We start from the raw sequence: 26,842 nt of genomic DNA, 5'->3' as shown, positions 1-26,842 counted from the left end.
TTTTTTGCAACACAACGAGATAAGATAATCGATTCTGAGTTTTTATTTTCAACGTTTCTGTTTAATTGGTCTGTTCCTCTTTCCAGTGGCTCTTAACGAATCAGCATCAAATGCGTTGAGCGTGTGGTGTTTGCGTCTTCAAAAGACGTCACTTTTAACAAACATTTTGTCTAGCCAACCAATGCCCGAGTTTCATGTAAACAAATCATATAGACCAATCACGTAACAGGAAAAGCGGGTCCTTGAATCAAATTATTTCTGACGTCAACGTGAAAGCGCACCTTTTACAGTAACGGCGTCGGTTTGGGCGAGAGCACGACGAAGATGGGCACAAGAATGCCATTGTTTTAACTCATATTACCCCATAGTTAGTTTTATACAACATGTTTGCGCGTAATACTGAGTAATGAGCGAGTGGAGGCTCTCAGGAGACCGTTAATGTTTGTCCTCGTCTGAAGTTGATCACTGAAGTTGAAGTAAGGTTAGCTTAGCTAGCATCTCTCTGCTCCGCTCAATCCTGAGGAAAATATGGTGTCCTGGATTATATCAAGATCTGTCGTGTGAGTTTAATCCTCTTTTATTCTGTCTCGCTCTCCATAAATTGAATTTATTTTTTAAGATCGGGTTAACGTTAAATTAAATTAGCTCTTTATTTTACTGGTTTGCCTATTAGCATCTGTATTCCGAATACTGGACATTGAGAATTGTAAAAGTAACGTTAGCTAGATTTTTTTTTTCAACACCATGTCTGCTCTGATTGTTTAATCCAAGAGCTTTACTCTTTTTAAAAAATAATTTGTGGGAAGGGTGCTTGTTATTTGGAATATAAGAAATCAGAAGCAGCAAGCCAGTGTTTTCAGTTCACTGTCCCGTTTGGCATCGCTATTGCATTGCTGTTATCAGAGGTTTATGTATCAGTAGTGAAATTATTAATATGGCAGTGATGTCAATTTATGTTTTTGAGTTTACCTCTTGTACAAAAGTTTTGTTACTTGAGGCTTTTGGGTTGGGTGGAGCTGTCATAAGGTTCTGACTCATCTCTGAACATTTCCTCTCCCTTATATTAACGTGTGGCGAAAGTCATTCTACAGGCCTGAACACATACAGAAAGTCCCAAACAGGGAATCAAAAAACAAAACAAAAACTGTCAACATTAGATGTCTTATGATATAATTTCTACAACATATTTACAGATATCTACATTTTTTTTATATCATGTCTGTCACAATGTGTCATCAAAATTAAATTGGTGGGTCCATAAAAGCCCAACACTGCTGTTCAGCAAGAAACAACAGTGTTTGCAGGTTAGGTAACTTGCTTTTCTATTGATTCTCAAGTGTCTAGCATTTTAAACATAGCAGTTACATGTAACCTAAACCGAAGTACAGTACATTTGCACACATTTAGATTGAATTTTGCACAAATATATTGACATGATTCATATTCAAACTGTTGTGTCTCAAATAGAAATTATACTAGAATAATAACTATATTAATTAATAATAAATGATTAGTTCTGTAAATCTGTTATTGAACATTTAAAATAAATAGTCAGTATCAAACCTCTTCTACAAATAGAACACATTTGGCTCTAGGGTTGGAAAGATTTAAATGATTGATGATGTGTCTGTCCTTATTTGGTAGCTCATTTGCAAACAGCAGAAAGAGTATCATTGTGGTTTACTTTGTGGGCAAGACACATTTTGCAACGTGGTCCTCTCACAGTCACTGGCAAGCAGTTAGGAAGAGACATAGTCAGTCATAGAAACCAGCAAGTACCAATTATAGTCCACCTTGTTAGTTTAGGGTTATAATTCTGTGGTTAGGATTTTACAACATATACGATGTAGAAGTTCAAATATAGGACAGTAACTGTAAAGCTATGGCAAGATGATGAGAAATCAAGACCACATTGTCTGGTTGAAATGCTGTGGGTTTATATACTGCATGGACATGTTTTGTTTTCCAGCTTTGTCTTTTTTCTATTTGAAGATGTAAAGCACCACATATGTGAATAAACACCTAAAACTGTAACAGATTTTTAAAATGCACTATTAAGAGCAGGTAAATGGTAATATTGAGGAGAAAAAAATAGGCATGTCTGTTAACTTTGTTGGATTTATATCCTCTTGCCATGAATATAGCCACTGATATGGCATTAAATCAGTAAATTGTTGGATTTATTAGCTGGTCTCTGAGAACAGGTTTGTCCTCATTTTCTTTGATCAGTATCACTGTGTTATGTATGAACTACAGGGATGTTTTTCTGATTGCTAATTAGGGCTGGACGATATGGCCAAAATAATTATCACAATCAAATCTTTATTTCTTTCAGGTTAAGGCAGATATTTGTTCCCAAGTGAAAGTTGTAGAAATCAGATTGTTAGTTGTGGTTTTAAACCATTCTTTATGGTCAGAACATGATAAAAAAAAACTTAACATTTTTGAATTGTTTACACATCTCCAGTCATTTTTCTTAAAACAAATAAATAAATGTCTTAATAGACAAATTAATATCTTAGTTTCTGCATTCTTATTGTTTCAAATCATGAAAGATTACTCCTTTTTTGTCTCTTTTTTTGGTCTCTTAGATATGCAAATTTGACAGTAGCTTGAGTTGACAGTAGAAGTAACTTGAATTAGGATGTAGATTTAAATTTATGTTGATTATAACAAACAGTAACATCTGTAAAAATTGTAGCAACCTCTTTTATTACAGGCAAAATTTAATTATTCGGACTTTTTGAGTTTTATTAAAATTTACCATTTGTCTTCCATAGTTAAAACCTCAATACCATGGTAAAAATGCATTTAATACGTTTTCTAGGTAGCCTATTTGTATGAATAACAGTAGTCTAAATGCATTAGTATAAATGCACAAATGCTACAGCTTAATCACAAAAATACTTTATTAGTTCTATTCCAGTACTCTTTTAATACATTTAACCCTTAAAGACCCAGAACATTTTTGGGGAGAACATCAGAGTCAGTTGTTGAAATGTCAGCCCTCTTGAAACATCCTTGTCCAATCAAATTAGTGGACCAGAACATGACATGTTTTATTCCATTACAGTATGCAAACTGTGGAGGCTACATCTTTTGCATTTTCTTTTCAATATTGGTTGGAATACAAAACAGTTCAAGGGCTGTGCACCTTGTCAGCCTTTTTTACATTGAGTCCCAAGAGCTGAACCATATGTGGTTTTGAAGGATCTTAACATCTGGCTCCAAGTAATAGCCAATCCACAGCATCATCAGTGTGAGCACTGCCTTTCCGTTTCTTAGCAGGAAACTCAAAGTTGACCTAAACCTGAGTGTCAAGGCCCGTCTGATGGTTTTATTTTTTCAGCTGCACACCCTGAGAGCGATACTACTCTTTACAAAAATACTTTCAAGACCACTTGGTGCAGGTCCCATTTCCTTCAGGGGCCCACTGGAGGAAGACCAACTGCTTGTTGCGAAAACAATGAAAGACTGATGTGCAGCACATTTATTTGTGTTTCATAGGGGCCGTGCAGGTTCTGTAGTGGGAGGAAAGGCCACAGGCAGATAGTGAGGAGAATCAAAGCCTTCCAGCAAAGTGATTGCTAAACCAACAAGTTGAGCGGACTTTATGGCTTTATTGCACACACTGTTAGTGCTGGGCGGTCTGACAGTAAATAACCTGCAATGATAGAAACCTCTTAACCGGTAGAGCGGGATGTGTCCCAAACAAGTAAAGAAGGGGAAGAACCTGTTATTAAGGGGTGTTTGTTAGGCACATCACAAAGCTTTTGTTTTTAGTTTTTGGTTGCCAAGCAATTAGCTCTTTCACATTAATAATGAATGTGTGGTGGCAATGGTGGATATAAGCTATTTTACATCAACTGTAATATTTTACAATATTACTTTTATATACTTTTGTTTTTAACTTAAATCTTACACTTTGTTAGATATATGAATTTTTTGTTATTTTTTTTTTTTTTTTTTTGCAATCTGTTGCAACCTTTTGGTTTGCAACCTCTGACAAACACCCTGGTCAGCTTTTTTTTTCATACTGGTAAAGAGCGAATGGTTCCTCATGCATATTTAGTTATTCATGAAACCAGACATGTTTCTGTAGTCTGTTCTGAGAAATTTATTGGTTTTTCATGTAAACTGAATGATAAAGGAGTCAGCAGCAGTAACTTACATGACTGATATCTAAAAATGTGCAGCGCTGTTGGAATGTTGTTGATAACACCAAACTACATGTTTTGCATGGTTGAGAGTTGTAGTAACCATAGACTATTTTATTCTGTTAAAGGACAGTTATTTCATGTATAAAACCATAAATTGAATGTATAACAACTCATCACAAGTCCTTAGGCACTCAGAATAGTGCCATGCCCTAACCAGGGTTATAATTGTAAGAAAATATCACCAGTTTGAATATCTTTGCTCTGTATTTTTATGATCCATTTCCGTCTAGTTTTAGTTAGTATTATTTGATTATTACTTTTTTTTGTTTTTGGTGATAGTAAATTATTTTATAAATGACTATCTTAGTTTTTGTTTCAGTAGCACTTTCTAGGGCTCTGTATTGCCAAGAATGTGACGATACAATACGTTTCAAGATACAGGGGTTGCAATACAATATATTGCGATACTGCAAGCAAGGCAATATATATTGGTATATTTCTTATTTTAGGAATAGTATTGTAAGGAAAGTTTTCTTTAACACGACCTAATGCAAGCCTTAGCATTAATAAATAAATAAATAAATTTTTTTAACCAGAACTCAGTGTGATCTGCATTTGTAATAATCAGTCCCTGTAACATTCAACGTTATTGAACCACTTTTTGTGCTGTACGAGTAAAGGGGGATAAATTCATAAAAACAAAACAAAAGCATAATCTGAAAAACCAAGCCTTGTGGATTATAAAGAATAATATTCTGAATATAATACAGTTGGTTTGATACCTTTAGATCAAATGGTGTTGTCGTTTAATGGATCTATATTATTGCATACATTAAAAGTTGTAAAATTATTATAAAACACAAAACGGTAATTAAAAAAACATCAGTGGTGTGCTCTAATAGTAATACTAGTATTTCCTGTCACTAAGGATTTGTACAGAAATGTAGACTGTCATGTAGCGGTCGGGAAATAAACTCGAAACGAAACAACTCAAGTATGTAAAAATTGACTCGAGTCATACAATTTTGAGAATCGATACATTATCGCTAAACAAAATATTGCGATACTCAAGTGTATCGATATTTTCTTACACCCCTAGCACTTTCATTATTAGTTTTATCCCTCGTAACTTAATAATAATAATAATAAATTTGCAGTAAAAACTAAAAACCGGCAGCCTGTAGCTTCCAGAAATCGACAGTAAAAGTATAGTAGTGCAATTTTAAGTTTTACATAAGCTTTACAGATTGAACATAAATTGATGGTAAAGAGAAAACATATTTTATTAACTCATGTTTACTTTATGGTATTTCACTTTAAATTCCAAAAACATTTAAAATACATTACTAATATTGTAGTGTAAAATTACATGAAATGTCTTCTTAATTCTAGGAATTGACTGTAAGATCTGCCCAATGGCTCGGGGCCAGTGTAGAAGATGCACGGGCCAGTCGCCACATGGCCTTTTTTCTTTCAGTGTAGACAGATAAATGACTTGCTGCTGGAAACAAGCCGCTTCACTGTCTGTTTATTTGAGGTTTCTTCGTGGTCTTAAGAGCTAGAACTGAATTGTGGGAAAACAGTGTTGTCCAGTGTCTACAGTTTAGCCAACTGCAGCTCATTGTTAATTACTGAGCTTCGTTGTAGGTGAATTTCCTCATTTGACACTGATTAAAACAATCGTCCAATGAAACAAAAATACTAGTCATTAGGCATACACAGAGCCACATGAATGCGAGTAACAGATCTGTAAATTACAGTGCTCGAGGGACAAGGCGGGGGGAAGGGTTGAGAGATATTTGGAGCCGAACACCATTGTTACAGCCTGGTGCCGCTGCTGTTTCTATGGCAACAGGAAAATAAACTGCTGCCAAGGTGGTTCTTTGGATGAGGACCATGCAACAGGGAGAACTTTGTGAACGTTTGCTTTGCACATCCCCTGCACAAATAATATGATTCCTAAACGTAACAACTACCTTACTAACTATTAGTAAGCAGCAAATTAGGAATTTATTGATGGAAAAGTCATAGTTAATAGTAAGCCTAGGCGATATATCGCTTGCGATGATCGCGCATCTCGTCAGTGAAGCCGGTTCCCTGATTAATGGTAAATCTCCATCACCTGCTTTCAGCTGGAGCGGCATTTAATACAAGCTTCACCATATCACATTCATTATCAAAGACGATTCATCTGCAATAATGAACGCAATATTGCAAATCTTGTCAGTGAACTGTGGCTCTATGAAATGCCACTCCATCTAAAAGCAGGTGATGGAGATTTACCGCTAATTAGGGAACCGGCTTTTAGTGCTGGCCGGTATACTGGTTCATACCGAAAACCGGTGTATATTTTTTCGTTACGATATAAATTTTTTATATATCGCCATACCTATGAATTTAATTACTTAACGTTCGGAACAAGCGGTGCATCTGCAGCAGTACAGCCATCGTTTACGTACCGAGTCTGTTTTTGCTGTGCTGCAGGCACTGAATTAAAGTGAAAGCACTTTATGGAGGCAGAAAAACAATGTTCATTAAGATCCGTGGGATTGCTTGTGATAAAGATGTAAATGCAAAAGGCACGAGACTGTTTTTGTCCGTGGTGTTTTAATTGTAAATATTTTAACAAGAAAAGTAGGCTTATTATTGTGTTTAAATGTTTTGCCGCTTGCTTGAGCAGCTTATTATACAAACCTAGAAGTAAAATGCATGAATAATGCTTTGTTTATATTTATTGAGTTTAAACTAATGTCTACTACTATAAAAGTTTGTTACTGTTCTGTGATAAGACTCCCAATGCTGAACAAAAAAAAAGTGTATATATATATATATATATATATATATATATATATATATATATATATATATATATATATATATATATATATATATATATATATATATATATATATATATATATAGGGGTGCACCGATCGAGATTGGCCGATCATTAATGCGCATCTCGTCAGTAAAGCCGGTTCTGTGTAGTAACAGCAGAGATGCTCACAAGTCTCTGAGCTAGAGTCCAAGTCAAGTCTCAAGTCTCTTATATTAAGTCTCTGGTTATAATAAATGTTGCATCACGTACAGCGACCCATCCAAGCTGCTTAGAACACTGCATAGCTATATATAAGGAATTCAAAGCATGTAATATGTTATTATGACAACTCTATTTATTAGCATACAATATCAACTTTGATTTTGGTAAATAATCAGTGTAAACAGGCTATTGCAACATGACAAAAACACCAAGAATGCTTTACTTTTAAGTTAATATCTTTATTTTGCATTTATGGATTCAGTAATGGCCTTCTGTCTGTCCTGGCTGTATAGCTGCACACCTCTTGTCTGGCTTAAGAATGAACAAAGCTACGCTGACTTATGTTATTCATACAATACCTACTCACAAATAAACATCAAAAACAAAGCCGGCTGCAATGAATTTCTGTGCAAAACAGCTTTTACTACAAACACTTCAACACAAGAACATTGTTATCACACAAGAACATTTTGATAGAGAACCAAAAATATTTAAAGTAGATAAAATTTAGAATAAATAAAATGGAAATGTCTACATACTATTACTACTGTAAACTTTGCAAATAGGACATCAGCCCCTTCAAGTCAATGAACAATAACAAAGTGGGCTGCAATGAATATCTGTGCAAAACGTCATGGCTCCGCTCCTACCCAATGTCAGAGGCACGCAGGTTTTTTTTCCACTGGAGTACTCACGTGAAGGATGCGTGCACAACTAATAACTAATATCATCACGCTATAAAGGGTTGGCCTGCGCTGGGTGCGCCCCTCCCCCTATAACTGTTCTATCTCGCGGAGGAGCTCATTTGTGTGCATCTGTGTGAAACACGCGCTCTGAAACACGCATAGGAAAAAAGAGCGACAGAAAGAACGGCTCCCCTCCAGCCGTGACTCGGCTCCCATCGTTCATGTTTATGAGCCGTTCAAAAGAATCGGTTCGTTCGCGAACGTCACAACTCTAACAGCGAGCTCATCTGACGTTTACTAAAAATTAACATTGTTCACGAGTCCCGGAGCTCGAGTCCGAGTCGAGTCTGAAGTCTTTCGAGGACGAGTCTCAAGTCGAGTTTGAAGTCACTGTTTGTGCGACTTAAGTCGCACTCGAGTCCGAGTCTCAAACTCGAGTCCCCATCTCTGAGTAACAGCTGCTCTATGTGAAATCACGCACCTGAGGGAATTAACCGCTGATTAGAGAACCGGCTTTACTGATGAGATGCGCATTAATGATCGGCCGATCTCGATCGGTGCACCCCTATATATATATATATGTGTGTGTGTGTGTGTGTGTGTGTGGACTAAACAGATGTGAATCAGTAGCGGACTGCAAACGTGTCATGTGTGACAGCACAATGAGTCCGTGCTGCAGACTGCATATGCACTGCAGGCGGAGTATGTGTGAAACAGGTGTTACAGGGAAGATGGATGCTGCAGAACTAGTAGAACATGACACAGAAGAACTTGTGCCAAAAAGAGGAGCCTGCGCTGTTGTTTGGAGGGTTTTGGTTTCCAAAAATCAGACGTCGACCAAACAACCATTTTATGCAAGTGCTCTCAGGCTAAAAGCACGTCTTGGAATATCAACCAGCAGAAAATGCATTGTACACCTAATTATGCATGAAAAAAAAAACCTCATAAATTGTGAAACCGGCATAATTTAGAAAAAAAAGTTATTTACATTTTTGTTCAAACCGCCAAGCACTACCGGCTTTACGGATGAGATGCGCGTGATCATCGCATGTGATATATCACCCAGCCCTATTTAATAGTGAATAAGTGTTCCCTGTTCTAAAGTGTTACCAAAGGCTCATAGGGGCCCTTTTCCCAGTGGGTGTTGGAACTTATTATTATTATTATTAGATAATTGGTTAACCTATCAATTTTTTTTTTGATTAATCGAGTTAAACATCACAGAATTGAACAGAGATGTTTTCTATAGCTTGAGATATAGTGCATTTTACTGATACCGATAGCTAGGTTGTAGGAAAAATAACATCAGCCTGTCCACTCAGATGGTCATAGCTGAAGAAATAGAAAGAAATCACAAATTCATTACGGTCTTAATAGACTTAGTTTTTTTTTTTTTTACTGCACCAAAGCTGAGTTTTTGGCTGATATTGGAGTAGGCTGAATTTCTGGGTCACACACGGCCTATAATTGGCAGTGTAAACGGTACAAACCTTGTCCCCAAATTTAACTGCACTGCTGAGTCAAGAAGTATGTCTGTCTGCAGAGACACAGTACCTCTAAATAATCCCAGTGCAGAGGTAACGTTTCAACTCGAGACCTTGAATGACTCTTTTTTAGCCTTCTGGGAAATGTCATTTTTCAAGGCACAATTTTAGTATGAAAGTGAAACACTGGTTTCAGAGAACAGCATTATCATCTGGGAAACATCAAGGCTGGATCCTGCCTGTGAAACCTCAGAAGAGTCTGCGTGGCATGTCGAAACCAATGCTAGCAGAAACTTTTGTCTGTTATCACATGCTGTCTGGGCCACAGGCACTTTGGGGCCAAAATTCAGCTTCACATCTGTGTCTCACCCTGCTTTTGGTATGTTTATCCCTCTGAACTTATTTGTGTGGGTCCAGATGAGAAAAGCATCTGTTTTGTGTATGGCACCTCTGATTGTGCATTCATTTCTCAGGGCAAACAGAAGTCTTGCACAAGGAGGGGGTTCGCTGTTATCAGTGGGTTCTAGTATCTTCTGCTAATTCCCCAACAAATTTAGTCGAGCGGAACGTAATAAACGGGTCTCGTGTGATAGCAGCAGGCTGCAGATGAAGGGTTGGCGCTGGGCCCATCTGCCAGTTTATTGGCTAGTTTCAGGTCAGTCGCTCACAGAGTGAAATGGAATAACAGGAATAATGATTTATTGAAATGAACATATCAGTGTGACCTCTTCCCACCTTCTGCCCATGTTTACATTATATCCAATTAAAATGGATAATTTCCCAATGTTAGGTCAATTGCTCAAAGTTTCTATGGATCTGTTTAACTATTAAAAGCATAGTTCAGCCAAAAATTCTGTCATCAATTACCACCCTCCACTTTTTCCAAACCAATATGAGTTTTTATCTTTTGTTGAACACAAAAGAGTAAAACTGGGCATACACTAATCGACTGATCACACACTGCCCAGACTTTCAGGTCGTTACAAACAAAACATGTGCCATGTGTGTTTCTAGGAGATACATGACAAATGTGTTCTAAAATCAGCCCAAAATATTAAATGTTTTATATCTGCCAAATCGATAAAATCAGTGTCTCAAGTAAAAAAAATCGAAGTCTGTGACAATTTTTGGGGGGGCAATCTGCCAACTCTGCCCAAAGTCTGTAGACTCCCTCTAACCTTTAGCAAATAGCACCAACCCTTCCAGACTTTAAATTGATGCAAAAGTTGTGTAGTGTATTCCTGCTTTTAGTTGCACACAGTAATGCACACAGCCCTGCTCTCTGTGGACCACATGGATTTGAACTCTATTAGGGCATGTTTTACATTAGGTGTTCCCTTTTATTTTTTCTTTTGCAACGGAAGAAAAGGAAATCGTTGTTTTCCTTGTAAACAATCAGACGGAGGAAGTGAGTGGCTTTTAATAGAGCTATACACAAAGATGGGAGTATTCAAGCCCATTAATCATCCTGCTTTGAAGAATATCTATAGAGAGTTACAGTTGTTTTTCCATTGTTTATTAATTTTACCCTCTGTTTCTTTACACAGGCTGGTTTTTGGTAACCTGTACCCAGCGTATTACTCCTACAAAGCAGTGAAAACCAAAAATGTCAAAGAATATGTAAGTATAAACACAGTATCCATTCATGTATAGTTCTTTTGGTTGTTTTTCCTTTAGCAGGCATTTGATTTTCCAAACCAACTTGCAGTGTGATTGCTACAGGCTCAGTCTGCTTTGAAATAACCAGAGGTTAAGTGTCCTGCTCAAGGGCTCAGTAGTGATCATTAATCAACACTTTACAACATTTGGGTTACTAGCCCAGATTTTTAACTGCTAAGTCACACCAGTCCTTGAAATGAGATGTGAACAGCCCAGGACATTATTGTTTCTGTGCATGTTTGGGCATGTTTGGAGGGAGTGTGTGTTAACTTGTATGTCCGGAGCAGGTGACACATTTTCTCTGCACTTTCTTGTTTTAAAGGATCATTTTTTTTGTTTCAATGCAGGTGTTACGCTGAAATGCTAATTCAGCTCCACCCAGAAGCAGTGTCATTTATAGTCAACAACACATTTGAGCAACATTATATACTGCAAAGCAGTATGTAATGAGGAAAAATATGCAGAATGTGGTTTTGTCCACAAAAGTTCACAAAAATTGTGTTTTTAATTTAATTTACTTACTTTACTGTTGTTCCATGGAGCCTAAAGATTCAGATGCTTTCCTTTTGTATTTCATGGTTTGGAACAGCGTGAGGGTGAGCAAATGAAGATTTTATTTTTGGGTAAACTATCCCTTTAAACATTCCTCTTACTTGGCTGTCATGCCTTTGTTCTAATACAGACAGCTAATTTTAGGTTTCCTTAGTGGTTGTACTGGTGGTATTTCAGTACACTAGTAACTTAGAGTCTGTTTGTGTCAGTGCTGCACAGGCCCGTCGCCAGAACAAACCAAATGGGGGGGCATTTAATTTTCATAGGGGGGCACACTTTTTTTAATGATCTGAGACAGACCATAACATAAACCCATATTAGGCTATAACTAAAATAGACCACAATAGTCTTGTTTTGTTGAATTATTCAAATAAAATACTTCACCGTTTGATCTCAACGTATCTGTTTATTGTCTCTTAACATTTCCAAAATCGCCAAAAATTTATTCTGAGATCGCATGCAACGCGCAGCTGAGCTGCGCAAAGGAATTGCGTATAAACAATACAATACTGTATGCTTAACTAAATGAATTGCATGATTAATATATACATATACTTACACACAAACTGCATATTGTAATTTGAATTAATAAAACTACTAACACAAAAATAACATATTGAAAGGTCTGCTGCTGGAGACTTGCCATTGGCTTTTGTATTTGAATAATTAATGAGGTAGGTCTTTGCAAGGTTTGGGTGCTGTTTTTGGGATGTTTTAACAGTCATTTATGAATATAATTATATTTAAAATTATGTTCTGTGTAATAATGCGTTGAATAATGAATCGTCTGAATCATTTCTGAAGGTAATGTGTAATGCATTTCTAGTGTTACCGTTGTAGTGATTACTGTTCCTGCTGTTCTGCTGAAACAACGTTAGTAGTGCAATGACCCAAATTCAATAACATTCAATAATAAACGTGTAATTGCGCGCTCCCACCGGCGGCGTCGGGAGCGTCTAAGTCGCTTGTGCCGTTTTGCTCACGACGCTGCAGATAGATTCGTGAGTGTTCAGATGCTCTGATGTAGACCGAATGCTTATTTTGTAATTAAAGTGGCCGCAAAGCAACAAGACTTGTTGATCTTATGCAGACTAACCACAAGGAGGTTAACGTTATAAGTTGATCTCATTAAATGTTGTTATGGACGAAATATTAAGATCCTTTACTTAAAATGAACGATCTCAGACACCTTGGCCCACGTATCACTTTTAATTATTTTTTTATGTCCCTGTACGCAAACAGGGACACATCACAGATTACTGCAAACGCGAAACGGCAATAATCAACCTGTCCTCTATTTTGCTTTGGAACTAATGTGATCGGAGCTGCGTCCTCTGGAATCCTCTCAAGCGGTTGACTTCTACGTTCCGATTGGTTGCTGCCCAACCGCGTCATAGCTCACTACCATTAAGTTGCCTTGATTTCAACTCTGCTCGTCGCTCTCAAAGGCCAAGTCGCGCCGCGCCGCGCCGCTCCTCGCTGGTTTACATTGAAAATGAATGACTTCTGGCCACTTTGACGCTCTCGACGCCGGCGGTGTGAATGCACAGTAATGCAAGTTTGGTGCATTAAGTTTGGTTAATTGTTCTGTGCGTTGCGTTTAGGGGGGCACAAAAAGTCATTTGGGGGGGCACTGCCCCCCGATGCCCCCCCTTGACGACGGGCCTGGTGCTGCATTGCAGTGAATCGAGTTACTTCTACTGTGAAATCCATTCCCCTCTACTTAACTTGTAGTAGTTACACCAGCACGGGCTCTCCTAAACACGACTGTTCTATTTGTCATTCAGAATTTCAGAAAGTCAGGAAAACTATGGAAAATACATTATGAAATTTGTTTTTCTTAACATTGCTGTAACAGCCTGCAGCCAACATTTGTTTATCAACAGAGGTGTTTTACGTTATCTGTGGTCAGTAGGCATATGTCAATAAATCTACACCAGGGCATCAACAATGATTTTCTGAGCATTAACATTTCTTAGAAAAAAGTTCCTGATGAAAGTCATCATCTGTTGGAAACCACCTAAATACTATGCAAAACTAATGTTCATTTTATGACGCACTATGCACTCATTCAACTATGTACTTATGTGCTCAAACATGTAGTGAATGAATGATATAAGGTTATTTTGTCATTCATAAACGGAGGCCGATAGTCCCTCCCCCTTCAGTACGTAATTACAGCTGTGACAGTTGAGTGCATGAAGTGTCCAACATACCACACTTAGTTTTCTGGTTATTTAAGTGCGTCATCTGGGTATTTAAAGTGCACTTTTTCCTTTTGGAATTTTCAGTGTGTATGCGATTTGGGATGCACCTTCACTCTTCGTATTTTAAATTATTCTTAAGGCTAAATGCGAAACAGCAAAATGAATATCAGACACTAGGGCTGCACGATAAATCGCATGCGATATTTAATGCGCATCTTGTGAGTAAACCTAGTTCTGTAATCAGCTGTAAATCTCCATCACCTGCGCACTTCCACATGGAGCAGCATTAACTACACAGAGCCATTGTTCACTGACAAGCTGCGCAAAAACACGATCATATTTTGCGCATGTTTTGCTTTTTTAATGAAAACATTAAAAAAACATATTAATATAATGTTAATATACTGAAGTACTAAATTCTGTTTTGTATGTTCATAATGTACTAAAAACCACTTGAAATTCTGAAATGTTTGTCATAATATATATTACAGTTCTTCACCATATATAGTTAGGGAACCGTTAACGAAGTAATTTGTTTTGTTGTTGTTGTTTTTTATTCTGAATATTTTGCAGTGTAGCTCAGAAAATCATGTTGATGCACCCTTCTGTGTTTTATTTTTTATTTTTTCATAAGAAAATAATGCAAAATCTATGGCTATAATAACACCTTCAGTAGAAGAAAATCCAGGCTGCTATTCTGGAGTGTTTCAAGGCAGAAATGTGCTGCTTGAAGTTTTGTTAAGATTAGATTAATAAGCGATTATGTCAAAGTAGTCTCGTGTTAAGAAATATTTAACTGGCCTAAAATGCTCTGAAACCAGCTTTCAGGCCAATATTGTCAAGCACATGATATATTTGATCTGTATAGAGATTGCATAAAGCGATGTAAGGGCATGTTTCTGTACACGGCAGTAGTGGGATCGCTCAGGAGCACTGACGCTGACAGCTCAACATCACGGATGTTTATATGCTTCGCCAGAATGTTGAATGTTCCTGAATCTTCAAATGGAAACTCAGTTTTGGTAAACTAAGACTTTTAATAGCAAATCCGTGAAAATAAAGAGAAGAAAGCTCAATTGACCACAAAAGCTGCTTTTTAAAAACCTGTCATAACCGTTTCTGCGTTTGCCTTTGAGTTCAGACGGGTAATTGAGAAATCTCTTTCAAATCATTTTCAAAATAGATCTGGACAAATGATGCTTTGTGTCGCAGGCCTTTTATAGGGCCGGTGGACAAAGCCTGTGTTTACTAGCATAGCCTAGATGCTCTTAGAAACCACACTGTGGTTTTCCAATCTTGAGTAAATCTCTACAATGCCTACAACTCCCGTTTGTTAGATAAACAGAGTGGGTCAGCTCATGTCTCACTGCTCAGTTTAAATGTTGAACAAAGAAACCTCTGCATGGTACACATGCAGAGCAGGAAAGAAATACATCCATTCACAATCAGGATTCTTCAAAGGGATTTTTCCATTGGAAATCCAGACTACACAACTGCTTATCCACATGCAGTGCTGAACAGGATAGGCATGCTTGTCTTGGGTGCCGGCCCATTCTCGAATCGCCTTCAACCCAGTTCTTTAAACGAGATGGAACAAAGCGGTAGAAATTCTGCTTACATCTCCCATGCTTCTCTAATTGAAGCCAGGTAATTGCAGACTTGTAATAAATAGGATTGTCTGGAGGATTATTGAAGGCAGGCTTCTACATCTGATTAGATTTCTTGCATCGATGCAGTCAGCTACCAAAGCGCTCCATGCTATGAGAAAAGATCACCGCTGGTGGATTTCGATTGATGGTTTGTCACGGAGCGGCAGCTTTCCTGCGGCTGATGCAATGCATTGATCTCTCTCCGACCGCTGAAGGTTCATTGGGAGGACACCAATTAAATCTGACGCCTCCTGTCAGGCTGGTAATGCTGCCTCTGCATGGATTCATTTATCTTTGTTCAGTGAGGCTGAAAATATCACCTAATACCTTCGAGAGCTGCAGCTCAAGGCTGGGGATCACATGACCGTCTGCACGGGTGTTTGAAATTGAAATGCTAAGAAGCTGGCTGAAAGCTCACTGTGGTTGGGAACAGAGGAGAGGTAAAGCATACCAAACAGGTCCTTCTGCAGAGAGACACACACAGAGAGCTGGGATGGAAATTAATGTCACGGCCATAATGATTTTTTGTTACACTCGACTGTGTTTACGTCTCCTAGGAAAAGAGGTGCACTTGGATTTGTGTTAGCGAGCCACTCTGTGCAGAAAGAGAAAGGCGTTGTCTCTACTGAACAGGGAAAGAAAATGCATTGATTTTATTTTAATATTCTTTTTTTAGTTTTATGTTAGAGTTACTGTGGTGTATCTACTGACATTTGCATTAAGAATAGCACTCGGAATGCACAATATATCTGTGCAGTGTATTGGTATCATCCAGTTAGAGTTTTTCTTTGTTTGTTTTAATTAGTGTCCAGCTGTTAGAGGCACAGACAGCTTATTCTTTCACTTTAACTTAACATCAGTCCATCATAGAGTACAACAGTTCCTGTCCCCTTTTTCATTGGCTTTGTTTCTGGAACTATGTAGAAGTGCCCACATAAGCCATGAATTAAACCAACCAGCTAAGAGGTGAATCACAAAATTACAAACTTTAAATTAAAGCAAAAAAAGGATGTATAAATCAAGGACAAAAAGTACAAACCTATGTATTTAATGGATTAAATGAAGGAGAGGAGTACAATTCCAAGAAGCACTGAGAATGACTTGATTGTTAATTGAATTTTGAAAATGGAGGAATATTGGAGAAATAATGGATTTAAAAGATTTTGATTATAAAATATAGTTTAAATTTGTTCCTATTGTATTAAATGGAGAGTGCAGGGCGACTTTGTCATGGGAGTGGGTGAGTGCTGCAGAGATTTTTATGCTGAATCATGAGTAATGTAGTTTTTCATCACAAATGGGGAAAAATGTGGAAGGTGGAATAATGCAGGCTGTTTGGCTCTTAAAAATCACATACCATTGACTAATAGTGGTTTGATGAGACCCTTTTGCCACGAGACAAGATTGGGTTCACGACGAGTTTTTTTTTTTTTTGAAGAAATCCTCAATGATGAAATATATAGGAAAAAGCTGTCTTTTATTCAACTGAAAACTAAAAATGCAAAAAATGAAAGTGCATCTTGAAAACTTGTACTTTATGAAATTAAACTTCTATTTAAATGAATTATATGTAGCATTATAAACAATATACATATTATATGTAAATACATATATATATATATATATATATATATATATATATATTGTGTGTGTGTATATATATATATATATATATATATATATATATATATATATATATATATAGGCCTATAAATTAGAGATCACAAAAAAAAAGGATTTCGAAAACTAAACAAAAAAACTATTTACTAGTGGTTCTGACAAAATGTTAATTGCTTAAGTCTTTTTAAAAATGTATATTAATTTGAACAAAATAAAAAAAATTGTGTGTCGGTGTCTCAGCCTGTTTCTCAATTTGAATTTTTTTAATGAACGATTCAATGACAAATACTTTTTTTAAGAGCAGTTGTCGCCAACTCGTGACGGAAGGGGATATTGCTTTACAATACATACACGTGTTAAGATACTTTCGTTTTGATCGCTACTGTAGAGAGAATACGTGTTTATACCCATACTATAAACATTTATCCCAGTACTTCTGTTATCTAAATGTATTTAACACTGAAATAATGATGTGTGGTTGAAAAGACTGTTTGTGTTGCTCTTTCTGGATCACCTGCAGCATGAATGATTAATTAACATGGGCAGAAACTAAACGTGCTTCTCACGCTCCACTGACACTCCCGAAGTGAAACAGTCATAATAGAATAGCTGAATCATTGTCATTCAGAAATAAAATAGTATGAGTGTTTGAATTGAGATCGCCATTTTTAAATGATTAATCTTGCAGCTCTTACGTAAACACTGTAACTTGTTTTGCGAGGATTATCATCACGTTCTCGCGAGATCTCGTGTCACATCCCTATTGACTAACAATCTTGCAGTAGGTACCTCTTTATAATTTCCCATGGAGAATGCGAATATAATTTTTAATTGGTGAACTAAACTGTTGTACTCTATACTTAAAGGTGCAAAAGGTGATTGTCTTCAGAAATTTTTTTTGTTATGCTGGTTGAAAGTCTCTTCACATCCCGATAGCAATCATTAAGTTAAGTGATCTAAATGTATTTATCTGTATGTATATTTTCTGTGGAAGGCGTAGAACCAAGAAATGTACGTCCAATCAAAAGCTCTGTCCAAGCGTTTTAAATGGCTTTCCTACCTGCTTGTCAACGTATGTATCTGCATACCTCTGCGCACCCTGTTCGTGCAGACCGGATACGTCATCAGGGCATTCATGCACACTGTGCAGACAGAGTTAGAATGACAGACAAATATATTGTTGTTCTCGCTGGTTAATGACACATGATGTAGCCCAGCGGTTCCCAATTCCAGTCCTTGTACACATATTTTCCATTGGCTGGAACCACTGATGCAGCCTATTGTAGTAATGTTGTCTCTGGTATTCTGGTCTGCGTTCAGGGGGCATGGCTTTAGACGGCGATTGTAGGGAGGGTGGCACGTTCGCTTTCAGTGCTATCCAGCTAAAGTTGACATTTTCCAAATTCTTCTATTGCACCTTCAATTGTCAGTCTCCAAATTCTGTGGTCAGATTTATTGGACGATGACTATAAACTGTAGATCTGATAATTTATCATTTACAGTCAGTTTAGGTGTAGCTGTGTTCGGTTCATGTCTCAAGTAATGGGGTACTGTACAGGACAATGATCACTTCATGTCAGAGTTTATTTTGCAATATTGACCAGTTTTGACCAGAATTAACCAGGGTTTACTTTCAAAATTAAATATGAACAAATATTGGTTATTAAAAAAAAAATTTGATTACTGTATAGGTCCCATTTACTATATCATAACTCCTAATGTGTTTAAGGTTTTTTTTTCTGCTGTGCGTGTTTATTTCTAATTTAGTACATGAATGTGTGTATTATGCAATCCTCAGTGAAATAACGTATTTTGTTCCTTTTCCAGGTGCGATGGATGATGTACTGGATTGTTTTTGCCCTGTTTACAGTAGTGGAGACTGTCACAGATCTAACCATAGCCTGGTGAGTCTTCCTTCACTCCAGCGACGCATTTACCTGATTACAAGTGATTCCTGTCAGGCTAAAGAAGCAAGCCAGTTCATTTAAGATCTGGTGTTTGTTTCCCTAGACCAAGGAATGCAGGGAAGCAATCAGGGTTTAATGAAACGAAGTTGGCATTTTAATTTAGAGTAGCACAAATTAATTTGTTGGAATACAGCTTTAATGAGTGTAATTATGTTAGCTGATTAATCCGATGTAACGTGGGTCGTCATATCTTTCTTTCTCCTCTCTGATCTGAAGGTTTCCCCTCTATTACGAGATCAAGGTTGCGTTTGTGATCTGGCTTCTGTCTCCCTACACGAGAGGAGCTAGTGTCATCTACAGAAAAGCTCTTCATCCTTTGCTGTCCTCCAAAGAAAGGGTGAATCTACGCTCCATACACTCGTTTTGCAAAGCATTTGACCAAATATTGTACTATTATTCACCATATTCAAAATCATTCAAAAGCACAGGCTTTGTCCAAAATAAAACATATGGAGGGCTTGTTCTCCTCCTCTTTAAAATAATATATTGCCTTTTTCCCCCCTGCTGTTCTGCGACACTATAAGAACAGACCAATAGTTGAGAACTATTGATCTGGTTCTTCTTTTGCAGTAACATATGTTTGCATGTTTTATTGTTTGATTATGTGCTTCAATGATCAGAAAGTGATCAATCTTGCCCTAATGTTCCTGAAGGAAATCGATGACTACATTATCCAGGCCAAAGAGCGAAGCTATGAGTCTATGGTGAACTTTGGCAAGCAGGGCCTGACCATCGCTGCAACTGCTGCTGTTTCTGCTGCTGTCAAGGCAAGTGTGTGTGTTGAAGATAGACGTACAGAATGAGAGAGCGCTGTTTTGAACAGTTCATACATAGTTCTGCCTCTGATATGTACGTTTTTACTGTGTGGGTCAACATGAAATCAAAATAGACCCCATGTGCTTTCTTTATTATCTTTTCAGTCTCACTCAGGAATACACTACCCTTTGTTTTAGGTTTGTTGTTTTTGAAATTATTACTTTTATTCAGAAAGGATGCATTAAATTTATCAAAACTGATAGTTAAGACATTTGTAATGTTACAAACATTTGTATTTCAAATTAATTGTTCTTTTGAACTTTCCATTCATCAAAAAAAATCCTATAAAGAAGTTTTACAGTTTCCACTAAAACATTAAGCAGCACAACTATTTTCAACATTGATGATAACAGCAAATCAATGTTACACTGAATTTAGCTTCAGAAAAATTTAGCTTTGTGTCAGGAATAATTTACATATATTACTTATGTTAAAACAAAACTTTTGTTATTTTAGATTCTAATACTGTTTCCTATTGTAACTGTTTTTACATAAGGGACTTCATTAAAAAATACGTTTTTTTTTTTGTTTTTTTTAATTATACCAACTCCAGACCTTTGAATGGCAGTGTACATCAGATTATCAAAGTAATCATTTGGCCACTGTTCTGCCTAGGCTCACTCTGAAAAGATGTTTTTATTGAAAGACGTCTTCAAAGTGGAGCCAGTGAGCTTGTACAAGGCTTGTGTCAATCTTTATTCTTGAACGCTGCCAAATTTTCCCCATCATACTTCTTTTTCCTTGCTTTTACTCTCTTTCTGGCATGTTGTTTGTTTGGTTTGTAAAATCCTCTCTTTGGCAATTATCTTTTTCTTCTTAACTTGTACTGATATGTGTACTGCCCAATAGGAATCCTGCAGCCCTGCTCTCTCCACTGCAGGTAATGCTATAGAGTGTCTACAGCATGTGGAAAAGACATCATTTTAACAGCTTTGAGCTCATGTTTTCCTTTTTCCATTTTTTCATTGTTTTTCAAAATCTTTGCTGACTCCGACATGGTGTTAAGCACTAATAGTTTTATTACATCATTTTAAAACATTGTTACGAGGCGTAACGTGCCGATCCAAATCTCATGTTCTTTGTTCAGTTAAGTGCAAGCAACATTTTAACGCAGACTTCTGTTCTAGCATATTTATGCTTCCTTCTTAACGTATGATCACTTTAGCACTTAAAAAATTACTTTCAGTAGATATTGGAAGGTGGTACCACTCTCAGATCTTGAATCTACCCTAGTATATCAACAAAATGCAAAATGAATAAGTGTACAAGTGTGAAATGAAACCTACTGAGAGTAAAAGTCGCTTATTATTATCATTAACTGCTGGGATCAGATCATTTATAAACACTGCCAAATAGGACATTCCACCCAAATTTCAAATGGAGATCCACTGATATCCTCTTCATGCCAGAGTCCATATCTTATTAAATAGTTGTAGTTTGCCATGAAAATAACCAAGGAAACTGACATGTTTAAAAAAATACAAAAAAATACACTAACCAGCCATGTCCGTATTGATAATCTAGTAATGTTTTAAGCACATCTCCCACAGAAATCAATCTGTGCTGTTTGTACAGTTGACAACAGGGCAGCTCACTAGGTGACAGGTCACTTGGAATAGATCCCAAATCTTTTCAGCATTCATTCATACATACATGCATGTCATAAAGATGTCATCATGGATGTCCATGCAGTCTTAAAGCTGTTCTGTGTGTTGTCAGTGCTGACGTGTTAATCCTAACTGGGGGCTGTTTTGTCTCTACAGGGTCAAGGTGCCATCACAGAGAAGCTAAGGAGCTTCAGCATGCACGACCTTACCCAGATCCCTCATGACGATGCATATTCATCATACAGCTCTAACCCAGCCAGAAGAGCTATCATGGACCAGCCCGACGGAGCTGGTATGTCTTACCTCGCAGATGAATTATTAACACACCATCCTTTGTTCCCTTTCACACTGCTGTTTCTCAGCTGTGTCCACAACAGAAGGCAGATGCCTAACAGACAGAAGCTAATTGGTTTCAAAAGAGATTCTCTTCATAAACCATCATAGTAGAAGGATAATACACGAACATTGAATTCAGACGTGATTTGAAAAGGTTTTAGACGCAGCCTTTGTGTGACACATCTGATGGGAAAGCGTCTGTAAAGATGTTCAGTAGCGCAAAAAAAGCCATCCAGATCTCATAATGATATCTCCACTAAGTCTCACATGCTTCAGGAAGTCACTGCCGTGTTTAGTGGTTTTGGAGCAAAAAGAATGGATTCTGTATTTGTCTCAAGCATGGGAGGGTAATAAGTAATAGCAGCACGTTCCTAGCATGAAAGGTCTAGTGCTGCTTTGTGAGAAGATGAAGAAGAGGAAAAAACAGCCCAGGGAGGCTCTGAGCGGAATACATAATGTGCTTCTATCTCAGTATGTTTGAAATTCCGCTGGCATCCAGGTCATTTTCATCTCGTCTGCACTGAAGCCATCAGAAAGCTAGCTCCTCCAAAATGGCAGTGCCTTTCAGCGGCTCGAAGCCTAGGTGAAAGTTCTCGACTGATCAAACGAGCTGCTAATTGCAGTTTGAATTAAAAAATGGGAGGTAGCCTATAAAGAGAGAGGCTCAAGTGTGTTATTTATTTGCTCATGCTTCGATGTTGGGTTTTGCGATTTCTAAAAGAAGCAGCGATCAGCTTTGAATGACAGGCATAGCATAAAACAGCTGTATATATTTTAAGGCTCTCCTGTCTGTTCACAATGGTTTCGCTGGTTTGCTATATTTTATAAAAAATGCAAATGTTTGAATGCAGCAGGATTTAACCATTGTTTTCTAAATAGAAAATATATGTAAAATAAAAATACAAACATATCTCCTTCTTTAAACATAGCAGATCATTGCTATAGTTTTTCAGTTAATGTAAAAGACAATAATTGTCATTATAATAAATACAAATGTCATTATAATCACATTATAATCGCTAAATATTGTGCTACATGTAGCATTTCAGTTTATCTAAAACCTTCATTTAGATATATTTAATATGCCTTGATTATTGGACAGCCCTTTAGAGCAGCTAACAACACACAGAAAACAACAGAGCTGTATGCTACGTCTTTATATTTGACATATTTCAAAGCTCTTTCTGCTTAGCTTGCACAAGGACTTAACAGAACTAGAATAGTTCTGGAAGATTCATCACATACTTTTCTAAATCCCAAGGAAGTTATTTTATTTCAGTAATTGAAAACAGCGTGGGTGTGGAAACAAACAAAGGAAAGCTTTTCCGCGTCATCGGTTTCTGTATTGCTTCTGCCCCCTTATGGCGGATTGGAGAAGTGCAATACTAAATTAAAGCTACAGTTCTGTGCGGTGCAGTATGGTCTTGTTCTAGCCTGTCCTTTGGGTGATGGAGTGTGCAGTGAATCAGCTCTGGCTGGATTACCGTTAGACGTCCTGGCACAGGCTGGCTCTGCCTAGCTCCCAGCTCTACCCGGGGAGCCCAGAGGTGATGGTGCCAGGAGCGGCCTGAACCCGGCAGCTGCTCTCTCTCTTGCTCTCTTCCCCCACTTGTCCTTTCTCCACGGCTGAAACCACATTCCCACTCTTCACAGTAAAATGGATGAGTGGTTCTCCACTGGTCAGTTGTGATCCAAAAGTCTGTTCAGGACTTTAAAAATAATGCTAAATACAGAATAATACACAAATAATAAACATAATCTTGTTGACATGTAGTCAAATTCTGCTGTATTTTGGCACGAAATCATGTCACCTGTTTCCAGAAAAATGTCATGTGCTTATGAAATTTTCCTATGTAGCATAATGTCCTGCTCATGGTTTTTCCATATTATTAGGCCTATACTTTAATATTAATGTATTTTAATATTATTGACTAAATCTGTAAATGTTTTCTGCTCTTTGTAGACGTAGCACATATTTTTTGTACCCTAGACAATGTTGATTCTGTGTTACTGGGTCGGCAGTGTAACATCAGTTTGAGGAGCAGAGATCTCGATCATGCCTGCTGTTCTATCCGATCAAGCGTTGATTTGTGTATTCATCTTGTTCTCCTAACACTCAACTTGCTTGTTTTGTAGAGTATTATCATGGTGATGATGATGACAGGAGTGATGACGAGGGTAAAGCTGTGTACTCTGAAGATGAAGCTGTATCTCATCATGGGCTCCGACGATCTCAGAGCGTTAAAATCACCCGCTCAAAACTGCGCAGAGATGTAAGTCCAGCAAAACCTGATAGCACATCCCTGTTTTGTTCTTCAAAGACTCGGGTACTAAACAAACATTACATTACACCTGCAAAAAGTCACTTTTTATTTGCTATATTTTATAAAAAATGCAAATGTTTGAATGCAGCAGGATTTAACCATTGTTTTCTAAATAGAAAATATATGTAAAATAAAAATACAAACATATTTCCTTGTTTAAACATAGCAGATCATTGCTATAGTTATTCAGTTAATGTAAAAGACAATAATTGTCATTATAATAAATACGAATGTCATTATAATCACATTATAATATAAATATTGTGCTACATGTAGCATTCCAGTTAATCGAAGACCTTCATTTAGGAGAATAGCTCACCCCAAAATTTGCTGAAAATGTACTCACCCTTGAGCTACCCAAGATGTTGGTGAGTTTGTTTCTCAGCAACCGAAATTAGTCGTGCGAAAATAGCAAAAAAGGCTATTTCGGTGTTTGGTCAAATAAATGTTTGTATTGTAATTTTACTGTTAAATAAAATAAATTAAAAAGTAAGACGTATATTTATAATAGCATTCATACGTGGTGTTCAGATTTGGATTTGTAATATTTTCTAATATTTTAAAAGAAGACTCTTCTGCTCAGCAAGGCTGCTTGTATTTGTACAGTAAAAAAAAAATACATGTCTGATTATTGTGGTTGTTGTTGTTGTTTTTTTCTTTGAAAAGCAAGACAAAACAGTAAAAAGCATGTTTTGGCTATTTCATTTATGCGATGGTGAAAAAAGCTGGTAAAATGCATGGGGGGAGGATAACGTGTTTGATTTTGGCTTCTTTGGCAAGAACTTTAATTTCAGTGCATCTCTAAAATTTTCATTTTCGGGTGAACTAGTAATTTAACGTGTAACATTGACTTTTTGATAATATATTTTTTTCTTTTTGTCTGTTACAACACCTTTTTTTCTATTGCAATGTGCTGAAAGAAGCATTTGATGTTTAATATTCTTAAAATTGAAATATTCACATGGATTTGAATTTCTAACATGCATTGTAGATATGCATTGTAGCAAACCCACATTATTCAGAAGCACTGTTTCACTACTGTAAAGTGACATCAGTGATAGACGTTTGCTGTGCCAATTTTATACTTTAGTTGTTGCAGTCCTTAATCAAATCATATTTCCTCGAGTCTATAATTGATTGTGGCTTCACTCTTGATTTGTCCTGTGCACGAGTTTAATTATGGTAACCAATGCCTGTCATTCATTGGTCACAGGCGGCACGGTATGGATCTCTGAAGATCAGAGGGAAGAAAAGACCAGCAGTCAATACCACTAACTCCAACATGGAGAACTGAGCTGACTACTGATGTGTGGGAAGATGTGGCCACTTTATCAGACAACCAGTGTGTTCATATTCTTCTCTTTCCATAAGGGGTGTGGACTTTTTTTTCATGGATATACCAGCGCATCTATTTATTACTTCTACCAGCAAGTGTGTACATACAGTGAGTATCATGAGTTAGAGTAGTATATGAAACGTGTGGGGTTTGAATGATGGGTGTATTTGTAACGGATGGCTTTATTGGTCTGAATTTGACATTTAGATGTCTTTAGCTCCAGTATTTTGTATTTAGAAATGTCCTCTTTGGATGGGGGTTTTATATTTCTGCTTTCAGACCTTTGCTGCCTTTTAGATGATGTTTTGAGTAGTTTTTACAATTGTAGGTTAGGTAAAAATACAGATTCTTAAAAACTTGAAAATTATTTGCCAGCATCAGACCAAAAGTTTCTCTTATCAGTAATAGAGATAATACCAAAGAGAACAAAAAGGCAGTGTTGCTAAATGTTTTTAATACAATTTTCAAATGTAAAAAAAAAAAAATCAGCTGTTGTTTTCTTTATTATTGATGTTATGTTGGATTAAAGAAAACCCCTTTTGCACATTCTTTAAATCCTCGATTTAGATCCTTCACTTCTGTTCTTCATGCAGAGTGTTGTTTATCTGGGAGAAAGGCCACACTAATGTAACATCTCTGCTGTGTGTGTGTGTGTGTGTGTGTGTGTGTGTGTGTGTGTGTGTGTGTGTGCGCGCAGATAATTCTGTGCTGTTGTGTGGCTGTGTCATTCAAAATGAATGCAATAATATGAATAAAGCTGGAATATTGTAATGCAATTATTTGTTAGTGTTTTATACTTTATTATTCTTTTATACTTTATAATACTTTATTAATCTGCTGTTTGGCAGTTGACATTTTGGTATTTCAACTGTCACTTCCGGGGCTTGATTGTGCTTGATCGATATATATATATATACCATTTTTAACAATCATGACCTCATATTACTGGTTTAATAAATATTTGCAATTTATAAGAGAGAGGCATATATTCAATTTTACCTTCAATGCATGCATTAAAACATTATATACTGTATGTATATATGTATGTGTGTGTATATATATATATATATATATAATATTATTATTATTATTATTAATTTTAAAAATGTCATGGGCATATGTACCTATAATTATGCAATACCACTGGGCTAAGTCAAAAAATATTTACAATTTAAAATTATCATTCAACATACTTAATATACAGGTGATGGTCCTTAGTTGTTAGTTATAATCATCAACATTAAAAGAAATAATCATTTGAAATATATCAGTCTGTGTGTAATGAATGAATATAATATACAAGTTTCACTTTTTGAATGGAATTAGTGAAATAAATCATTTTTTTTATGATATTCTAATTATATGACCAGCACCTGTATGTAGTAGATAAGAAAATGGG

At 36.8% G+C, this 26,842-nt stretch overlaps 1 protein-coding gene across 1 annotated transcript; it reads left to right on the top strand.

Annotated features, from left to right (window-relative positions):
- The first annotated feature begins 266 nt into the window (after positions 1–266).
- On the top strand, positions 267–25,992 carry reep3b (receptor accessory protein 3b). The gene is made up of 8 exons (XM_026223002.1): positions 267–560; positions 10,918–10,990; positions 18,885–18,961; positions 19,241–19,361; positions 19,678–19,791; positions 21,604–21,739; positions 23,920–24,056; positions 25,321–25,992. Exons 1-8 carry the CDS (start codon positions 529–531, stop codon positions 25,399–25,401), a joined length of 771 nt encoding a protein of 256 aa, XP_026078787.1. The 5' UTR covers positions 267–528; the 3' UTR covers positions 25,402–25,992.
- The last annotated feature ends 850 nt before the right edge of the window (positions 25,993–26,842 follow it).

This window comes from Carassius auratus, chromosome 37 (genome assembly GCF_003368295.1).
Source record: "Carassius auratus strain Wakin chromosome 37, ASM336829v1, whole genome shotgun sequence".
Taxonomy (NCBI): Eukaryota; Metazoa; Chordata; class Actinopteri; order Cypriniformes; family Cyprinidae; genus Carassius; species Carassius auratus.
This window is presented reverse-complemented; position numbering and strand designations above follow the sequence as displayed.

What these genes read in the sequence shown, in the direction of transcription:
- reep3b (XM_026223002.1), top strand. Translation starts at nt 529, where the DNA reads ATGGTGTCCTGGATTATATCAAGATCTGTCGT. An exon ending in ATTATATCAAGATCTGTCGT is followed by an intron (nt 561 to 10,917) that starts GTGAGTTTAATC and finishes TTCTTTACACAG; the next exon opens with GCTGGTTTTTGGTAACCTGT. An exon ending in GCTCAAAACTGCGCAGAGAT is followed by an intron (nt 24,057 to 25,320) that starts GTAAGTCCAGCA and finishes CATTGGTCACAG; the next exon opens with GCGGCACGGTATGGATCTCT.